This window comes from Vanessa cardui, chromosome 11 (assembly GCF_905220365.1).
Source record: "Vanessa cardui chromosome 11, ilVanCard2.1, whole genome shotgun sequence".
NCBI lineage: Eukaryota > Metazoa > Arthropoda > Insecta > Lepidoptera > Nymphalidae > Vanessa > Vanessa cardui.
In genome coordinates, this window is record NC_061133.1 from 4,962,733 (window position 1) to 4,973,112 (window position 10,380).

Below are 10,380 nucleotides of genomic sequence, written 5' to 3' on the forward strand. Positions count from 1 at the left end.
TTATAAGTACAATTTGTTATGTTATCAGTCAAATATAATTTCTTAAGAATAATAAAATCACTGGTTTTATTAACATTTAGTATTTTTCATTAATTAGGAGGACTAACTGTTGAGACATACTTCCTATATATCTTTTTAACTACAAATTAACAGAAAAAATTTGAATACAAGAGATTTTGGACATCTTGGTAAATCTGCTAATGACGTAGTTCTAGTTAGATTTATGTAATATAGTAATAAATAGTAGAGATATAATGATAATCGATGGACTATCAACACTACAAAATGGAAAGGGCCGTATGGCGTGAGAGGTAGAGGTCGCCCGTGCGCCCGGTGGCAAGATGAGATTGTAGCCTACGCGGGGAGTGATTGGATGACCATCGCCAAAGATAGAGGAAAATGGGACTCTATGGAGGAGGCTTTTACCCTGAAGGGGTCCACACGAAATAAAAATTAATCATAAACATCAACACTGTTCCATATTATTTGTTTTATATATATTTTATGTGTTGTTTCTATAATATATTGTTTGTATGTATGTGATACAACTAAACTAGTATTTGTAACTTAGAGTAGTACTGTGGAATAAATAAACCTATTTTATTATTATTATTATTAATATAGTAATCAAGTATTTTATATTTAAGATAATGTGTTCCTAACTTAAATTATAGCCAAGAAGAGATTAAAATAACTGCTTTTAAAAGCCATAGTAGCAAATTTTAAATAGACTACCTTGTAGTTTGTACACTGTGGATCACCTGTGTACAGGTTAGTATAATAATTATGTATCATAGTTAGTACTTGAAATAAAAAAGAATATGACACTTTTCATTAACTATTTTGATTGATTGATGAATTTTTTTAAGCACCAACTTTATAAATACATTTTTTGATTTTTTTTTATTTTAACTTTCTAATAAATAAAAAACGAACAGTTGAATTATAAGGCAGGGTATTTCGTAGTGTTATAATAAATATATTTTTTTGGGATTTTGATTTTATAATTAAAGATTATATAACGTTAGTAAAATATTAATGATGTTCTTTTTCAGCAGCTCGGCGTTGGGTTTCAGCCCAAGATCTTTTATTTTCTTCAGAATTTGCTAAATTATGTATTTTGCTGATAAGATAAAAAGCTGCGAAGCATCCAAACGGATAGTACATCCAAATATTATTATTTTTCAAATAAAAAAAATATGGGAACTGAGCCAGTTTAGCTGACATAGTATACGGAAATTTCATGTGACGTCCAGACTTTCTGAAATTAAAATTGTTTTATTTTGGTGGATCTTATTTTTATAATTAATTGGAATATAGCTAACTAGGTCTTACTTTTTAAGTAAAAGTTAAAAGAATAAAAAAGTAGTGTATTATATATGTATAATGTATATACAATTAAAAAATACCCTGCTATATATCCTTTATCTCGGCATATAGTTTCCAGTTTAGTAAAAAGCTTTCGCATCTGATTGGGAAACACCATTTTAAATAGTCACTACTTATTTATTTTTCCCTTTGGCGTAAAAATATGTTTTACTTGCGATGATTACTATTGTCAGTCAAAATAAAATTTAACGTTTAATAAAGAGTATTTAACAATTTTTGTTTTTGTGATCCGTTATTTAATACTTAATACAGAAATATGATAATATGAGGTCATTTGATCAAAAAAATTAAAAGTAAAATTAATTATAAACAACAATATTTATTTATCAAGACTCAATAATTTTTTAAATATTCAAACTTTTTTTGCTTGGCAATATTTATTATAGATATAGATTATAGACAAGAGACATCAGACAGGAGTTGGATTAGACAAGACAGGCAGGAATACTTGGTGACGGGATTAAAGTGCTTTTTTATTTAAAAATACGAAAATTTATATTTAATTACAGACTATTATAAATTATTGAAATGAATGACAACGAAAAAGAAGAAGCTGCGAATTTGGTAGGAATTTTTAATATTCTATGAATTCAGTGTCACGTCCTGCTGAATTATGAACACTTACTCATTCAATACATTAATTTATTTTAGAAAGAGGAGTTTGAATGGGTACTTCGTGAGGAAGTTCACGCTATATTACATCAGCTCCATTCTGTCTTAGTGGTTTGTATAACTAATGGAATCATTATTATTAATTCTATATCTTATTTACGTTATGTATGTATTCGCTATATTCTAATTTGCATAATATAAACACGACAAACAAAAATATTAATATGAATAGTTATTTGACTTTTTTTAAGTTTAATTTAACTGAGATGCAAAATAAGTACTTGATATTTTTTTTTAATCGCCAGGAATGTGCACACAGATTCCCAGTACCGTTATATGGAAATGAAGGTCAAAAACAAGATAAATTCATTTTAACATCGCAACCTGAGCAGTTAAAATGTATTGTTACTTTAACTGGTGACAGCATAACTCATGCAGTAAGTAATATTAATTATGATATAATAAATTATAAATAGTCTAAGGGTAAATTATAGCAAATGAAATTAATAACTCATTCTTTCAATAGTCTCAATAATTTTTGTAGGTACTTAACATTTTGACACTTTAAAAGAGCTGTTTGCAAATTATTATTCACTATTTTCTTAGATAAAATATATTTAAAGCATCTTTATGTTCATTGTTTAGCTTATTAATAAAAGTGTCTTTTTTAGTGTAACAACTACATAATAAGTAAAAATTAATTATTTCTAATACTATTAAATGTTGCAAGAATTGTACCTTTACTGTTAAAAATATTCCATTTATTATAGCTGAAAATAAAACAGGTTTAAAAATATTATGTAACATACTGGTATATTATTATACCTAATTTTTATGTCATATTGAATCTTAAATGCTACTTCTTTATGTCTAATGTTCTATTTTGTTAATCAAGGACATTAGTTTCAAAGTACTAAGACAGATGCACACAATATGCCGGACATCGATTAATCAGGATGGGCCCTGGAAGTTACAGCAGATCCAAGATGCAGCTAATCATCTTCAGCAAGCCATTGGCTATATTGATAACGTAGACAAACACTATGTTTTCAGGTATATTTTCTATTCATTTGTCACTTGATCCTTTAATTTTATATATTACTAGTAGTCGCCTGTGGCTTTTCTTATGTTTTATAGTGATAGTTGTCATGTTTTAGTCAATAATTAGCCAATGTCCTTTCTTGGAGTCTCCCATACAGATATATATATATATTAAAATAAGGGATTGTAGCAGCTCTTGATCTTTAATTTCTGTTCAAGCTGTCGAAAATCTAAAAAGATTTATACTAACTGTCATCCTCTATTTTATCCCTTTAGGGGTGGAATTAATAAAATTTATTTATATGTAAAATATATTTTTGCTAAGCATCAAGGTTTAAAATACCATAACTATCTACTAATATACAGATTGACATTACTTTATAGGTCAACTTATTAACTTGACCTATAAAGTAATATTTTATTATATTGCATAGTGTTGTGCAGAAATGCTGCATCTCAAAGAAATAACTCATAAATGTGTGTTTTTGAAGGTTAGTGTCACTAGAAAATCTATTTTTCATTTTAAAATTGAAGAATTTTTATTTGAGTTGGGTAAGAATATTACTGCGCAACATGACACAATTACTGCATGCAAAACAAATATATAAAAAATTTAACTAATCACATTATATTTGTTATAAAAATTGCAGATCTTCAGAGGAGGTGTTACATATTATACAATGTTTGCTAGGCTCACTACAAAGAGCTCGCACTGCCCTAGTCTTACCGAAGAAGAAAGCTATTGATGAGCTCATGAAGAGTAGGAATATGGTAAGATCCTCTTTATTAATGAAAAATAAAAATGATATAATAAAATGGATTATATATGACACCAACATTTTTATTTTTTCAGAAGGCTCTTTCACCGAATCTACCTGAGGACTTGGCAATATCATTCTACATACAGTCTCACAAATTGATATTCGTAGCGTATCAGTTGAGTTCTGTTCATGGAACTATGCGTATAGACTCATGCCAAGCGGACTGTGCAGTGCCTTGGCTGAGTGATGTCCTATTCATGTTGACAGCTGCCTTGCACATGTGTCAACAGCTTAAAGATAAGGTATGTATGTATAACCCGCTTAAAGAAATTTGGTCAAGTTTAGACATTTATGACCTTGATATTGTATGTTATGGCAGTTTTAACTGTTTAATTTTATTATCTACACATAGACAGTGAAATTTCACTTCAAATTATAATTGAAAAAAGTATTTTTATATGTTAACAGTTTTTTTATGGTTTTTCTATCAAACCCAAATGTAATAACATTAATAGTAGGAAGTATTCCTATTAATAGATTTTGAGGGTGGGTAAGAAATTTGAATGTCTAAAATCAACTATGTAAGTGCAGAAACTCTTTAGGATTCACTTACATAATTGTATATTTTGTTTACAATTCATTTGTAAGTTTTCATTTCCAAAATAGTATTTTCTGTGAACATATTTTTTCAAACTTGTTGATAATGTTTAAAGATGAAACTCATTTATCTTAAATAAAACCTAGTGATCGTTTTTCAAGAAAAACATGTAAAGTAAAATTTTGCTAATTTTCTTGAAATGCTCAATAAAGTATAATAGATAATCAGATGGCGCGTAATGATAAGATTCCAATATTTGATTAATTGATATCCAATGAAATGTAACCATATCATAAAAATACAGATAAATTCTAACATAATTATTATATGACGTTTTTAATGAGTATTTATTGGTGTTGTATCCGGCCTATCATTTGCTTTTTATTCTATCACTACGTGTTTAACACACTAGGTGTTATGTTCGTAGGATTGATTACCATTACGTCATTTATATACATATACGGCAATCAATTGAGTGTAAAGTTTAAATTTGTATGAATGAATTACTAGAACCTCTATTCGTTTTTTGTTTTTCTCTATGAACTTGAGGTTGTATATTAATTTGCAAGGCCATTTTAAGTTACAAAAATACGATATGAAGAAGTTAGCTAGATATTTTTTTATAAAATATAAAGAAAGAGAAATATACTTTGAACATGGGCATAAGCTTATCGTAGCAGCGATGACGTGGTTTGGGAAATCCCACTGCCTAAATTAACCATACCCTAAACTACATTATAAATTCAACATTAATATTTTATTTTCATTGGACGTTTTTATAGGATTCTTGGGTTTTTCCAAAAATTTATTCAACTGCAAAGAGTTTAAAAGTTTATATTGGATATTTTATATATTACTAAAATAATGTTGTATTTGGATAAAATACAGCATGACTATTAAAACATAGTTCAGTGTGTGATAAGAGGGATAGTCATCAACTAAGGTTATCAACTTTTGAGTGGTCGTGCTAGCTGTGACCTTTTAGTCAACAACTCTTATCTAGATTCTAAGAAAATATTTTATTTTATGCAATAATTTATTAAATTCGTATATATTTGTAATAAATAAATAAGTAAATACAATGCGATTTATATATGCGATTACACAATTATAATTTCCAAAATATATTGTGAATACTTGTTAAAATAAAGATTTTTTTGCAAGTATAACAAATATTGAAATGACAAGGAAAATAATCTCAGGTGTTAGAATTGAATTATATTTGAGTATATGTCTATGAGTATATGTATCTTTGTCCATGAATTTCTCGAAAACTAAGAGTCGTATTGAAATGCTTATTTTTAATCTAAGTTAACTACACTACTACTTAAGTGATACTTACAGTTTCAAGTAAAATCGCTCCAGTAGTTTAATAGATATATATTTTTTATTTATAGTTCACTAGATTTTCAAATTTTTAATTCAATGTCATGATGATGATGATGTAATAACTTAGAATATATACAATTAAATTTCTATGTTTACATATCTTATTTGATCTTTGTTAATTTTCAGCTATGTGTCTTCTCACAATATAAAGATTTCACCGTTGGATCAAGATCTGCTTCTATGATATTAAATTAAAACAACATAAATCAAATTTTACACTTGTCAACACAGTTTTATTGTCATCGCTCATTATTCAAATTAAACTATTTCAAATTCTTCAAATTCTCCTATTTATTATAATGAAGTATCGTTTGAAATAATTATTTCACAAAGCCAAATAGAAACATTATTTTGAAGACTTTGTTGATGAGTGTAAACATGCATGTATTAATTTAATATATAGTTATTGAGTCCATTGTTGATATTCTCGTTGACTTTGTTGTAATATTTGTACCATAATGTATATTTATAATGTTAATATAACATAAGTATATTTAGTAAACTGTGTAAAATTTTAATCAGTAATGTTTTTGGTGTAAAAGATGTATTCCTGGTGTACTATAAAATTTATATTTTGCTCTAATATTTTTTAGCATTTAGTCAAATTATATTTAGTTACAGTAACTATTTATTTCTATTATTACCAGTATTTGAATGTTTCTGTTATTATGAAAAGTTAATACAAGTGTCAGATAATAACAGAAGCGTAACGGCCTTACACATAAAACTTTAGTTAAGCATTGTTTTCTCTTTTTCTCTCATAGATTTGACATTTGTTAGAAGAAGATAGTAATGGTAATGTTGTATGATAAAATATTGTATGGCCTCTTGGTAAGTATGCTTCGTATTCTTCTTTTAAACATCAAATTATAATTGTCAAAAAGAGAAAAATCTATGTTTCAACTATTATGTTAATGTTGCTAAGGCAGGTAATCATTATAATTGGAGGCTACTATGATAAATAACAAATCAGATTTGATGTTTGTTATACAGATAAGATCTGAAAATAAATTGAATGTTTTTATATGTATTATTTAGACAGTTATAACAGCCAATAAATCAAAGCTACATCTTCACATTTAACATTATTACTAATGTATATTTACTCGAATTTTAAGTATGTGTACAATCATATTACTTTATTCAACTATATTTTCCATGTTATATTTGCAACACTTAACATAACTGAACTTTTTAGCACATATTATGTTGCATATTATTTAACATAATTTTTGGTTGTTCAGTACAGTGCTATAAATGTCACAAATAATATAGTTCAGACTATCTTTGCATTATACAACAAGAGGCAATTTGATAACAGATAAGCCTCTCGGATTTTTTTGATCAAAGAGAAGTGTGCTACGCAAAGGAATGGATGAATAGTCTCAGAATCAATACAATAAGTACAGCTTTTTTATACAAAGCAATATTAATAATAGAAATTTATTAAAAATAAATAGGTCAATCTCAACATTCGTGAAATACCAAAAATTAATAATTTAGTTATTTAATATCTTTAAAAAGCAGCTCCATAGTTTTATTTCAAGCTTAATCAGCTCAAAAGTGGCAGTAAAGACATTATGGTCCCCGTGTATGCTATAATCATGAAAATATTCCCATATAAAGAATGTCAAACTCTACAAGTAAGAGTTTGCATATATTATGTATTACAATTATTGATGCAGCAATTATGAACCTGTCAGATTTTATTTTATGTTTGATTTTTTATTTTATTCCTACATAAGTGGCTTTACTTTACTAACATATTGTATTGTATGAACATTTAAATAATAAACTATTTATCATTATATTATTTAAGTGCTCTCATAGATTCTCAAATTGTTTAAGTACATATTTAATGAAATAGAAAAATCACAATTTTTAAACATTATGTAGTAACTTGCTCTGTGTATTTTTGTAATGAATGTATATATATATATATAATATATATATAATAAAAAATATATGTATATATAATAAATTGTAATTCAAATATTTTAATAGATAGTAAATTAACAGTGAAAGATTGCATTTTTATAATTATGATGGTGGATAAAAATGTGATAATATCTATAAGTGATAATGTACTTTATTGTGCAATGTCCCCTATTTTATTGATACATGACTAAATTTCAATTGTTCTATTGTAAATGGTGCCGATATGAATCTGTCTACATGTCGATATTCAATGTATTTAATTTAACGATTGTTTAGTTTTGAATTAAGGTATAATATTATGGAATTGGAAATATATGAATATTGTATTTTAAAGCACTTATAATAAATAAAATTGTTCAAGCACTTTCTGAGATGATAGTAGAAGTTATATAGTAGTTTTAATGGTTCATTTAATAATAATTTCTGTTCTGTGACTCTTTTTTTAAAAGCTCTATAATCAATTGTGATAAAAAAATAGTTTTTAATTTAAAAATGATTGTGTTAAATTTCAGTCCTTTAAACAACATACATAAGTTATTCAACAAACAACATTTGACATGTTTGACAATAAAATAATTATGTAGTATTACTAAAATAAGTAGTAAAAAAAATATACTATTACATAACAGTTCTTGTGGTCGTGTTGTATTTAAATAAATTGAAATGTTATACGTGTTTTTATTTTTTTTAATAGGGCGTAGTCATTGCATTTAGTATGCTAAATAACATATATTTATGATTTATTTTATTCTTACAACTAGCTAGAACTAATATAGAACGAAAGCATTTTAATATGAGTTGAAACCCCATTTTTCTTTTTGCGTTTAAGAAAAGTTTGTTGTGCTTTGTTATTTTGTGTACTTCTGGACGCTAAATATATGTTATGAATTTCCCTAAACTATTTCTACTTTACAATAGGTAAAGCATCGTCAATAAATTATGTGAGGCAATGAGATCCTCAATGGATAATGGAGGCGAAACCAAACATGAAAGTTACTGATGAAATATTTATTAATCTACTCGAGAATACACCAAAACTAAGAATTTTATAATATTTTGCTTTTAATTAATGTCTTATTAATCTATTAGAACTATAGAGAATGAATCATAGTCACAGAAAAATCACAATTAATAAATAAATATATTTGAGAAAAAAATAATTATTACAAAAACGGTTTATGTTGAGGTGAATGATTCAATTCAATTCAATTCTTAGTTTAATGGCTTTTAGTTGTGCCGGCAGGGCACAGATTATTTCGCCAATGTCACGTAGGATGGAGAAGACACGAATGAGATTGATCGGTACGGTTGAGACACTAAACTCAATTGAATTTTAAAGTCAAGAATAGTAGTATTAATTTCCTTGTTAATCCTTAACCTAGAACAACACAAACATTAAGAGTTAATAATAGGATAATTAAAAAAAAAAATAGTTGTTAGTATTCTAAACTATATATGTAATAAAATATGAAAAATTGGACTATTCACAACTTAATTTTATTTAATTTGATATATTTACATAAGATTGAACAAAATGGACTAAACACAAACGTCAACAAACATTCAACATTTATAGGGCGAGGGACTTTAGGAGGGAGGATGTCATAAATGGGACGAAGAAGTTTAGGGCAAAGGAACAGGATATGGGTTGCAGAGCCTTCGTCTAGGCCACATTCACACAGCGAGTGATCACGAACTCTGATTTTTGCTAGATGAGTAGGTGTGCATGAATGGCCGAGGCGTAACCGACAGATGGTGGAGGTGACCCAACGGTCAGCGTGCTTGTGAGATGAAAACCAAGGTCGCCTCGGAATTTCAGGTTGTAACGCCGAATAATATTTACCCTTGACCAATTTTGATGAAACCCAAAAAGAATTCCAGGATTTAATCAATTCAGCTTTGGCAAGAGAAAGCAAATCCTGAGATGTGTTGGCAAAATGCTCAGATGTACCAGATTGGATAGCAATCTTAGCATATGAGTCTGCCATCTCATTACCAGATATAGCTGAATGGCTAGGAATCCAGACCAGCAGGACTTGTAGCCCTTGTTGATGACAGGACAACAGGGCCTCTCTGATCTTAAAAACGATTGAAAGTCTTGATCTGCTACGAAAAGGATTCTCTTTAATGGCTAACAGACAGCTTAGTGAGTCACATAAAATAATTGTTTGCTGAATATTGTGTGACAGGGCATACTTTACGGCTTCCAGTAAAGCGATGGCCTCACCGGAGAATACAGAGGTTTCGGGGGGACATTTAAATAATAGGGCTATTTTAAATTTAGGAATCCAACAAGCTGCACCAACGCAGCCGGTCGGCGAGAGCTTAGAGGCATCAGTATATATAGGGAGATGATTAGGCCAATTTTGATGAAAAATTGTTTGAAATTGGATATTAGCATCAGGGGAACCTTTTACGATTCCAAGATTTGTTATTACCGGAGGATTATAAATAAGTGCTTTAAAGGAGGTGGAAAAAAGAGGATTAGAGGGAAAAGTGGTAAGTGGATGGGGGAGTTTGGTATACTTGAGGAAACTGTTTAATAGGAATGGGGATGCCGGATTATCTGGGTTACAAAGGTGGGATAGTTTGTTTAATCTAATCAGTAGAGGATGGGAGGGTAGCTGTAACAATCTGATGATAAAGCGGTCA

At 28.2% G+C, this 10,380-nt stretch overlaps 1 protein-coding gene across 2 annotated transcripts; it reads left to right on the forward strand.

Moving 5' to 3' along the window:
• Positions 1-1,792: 1,792 nt before the first annotated feature.
• LOC124533676 (protein rogdi) lies at positions 1,793-6,866 on the forward strand. Of its 2 annotated transcripts, none has more exons than XM_047109097.1 (7): positions 1,793-1,953; positions 2,041-2,112; positions 2,307-2,438; positions 2,897-3,054; positions 3,693-3,813; positions 3,896-4,105; positions 5,917-6,866. In XM_047109097.1, the coding sequence occupies exons 1-7, from the start codon at positions 1,918-1,920 to the stop codon at positions 5,983-5,985; spliced, it is 798 nt and encodes a 265-aa protein (XP_046965053.1). In that variant the 5' UTR covers positions 1,793-1,917; the 3' UTR covers positions 5,986-6,866. The 2 variants fall into 2 exon arrangements, with proteins under 2 accessions (XP_046965053.1, XP_046965054.1); XM_047109098.1 differs by having other exon boundaries at positions 3,899-4,105.
• Positions 6,867-10,380: the final 3,514 nt, after the last annotated feature.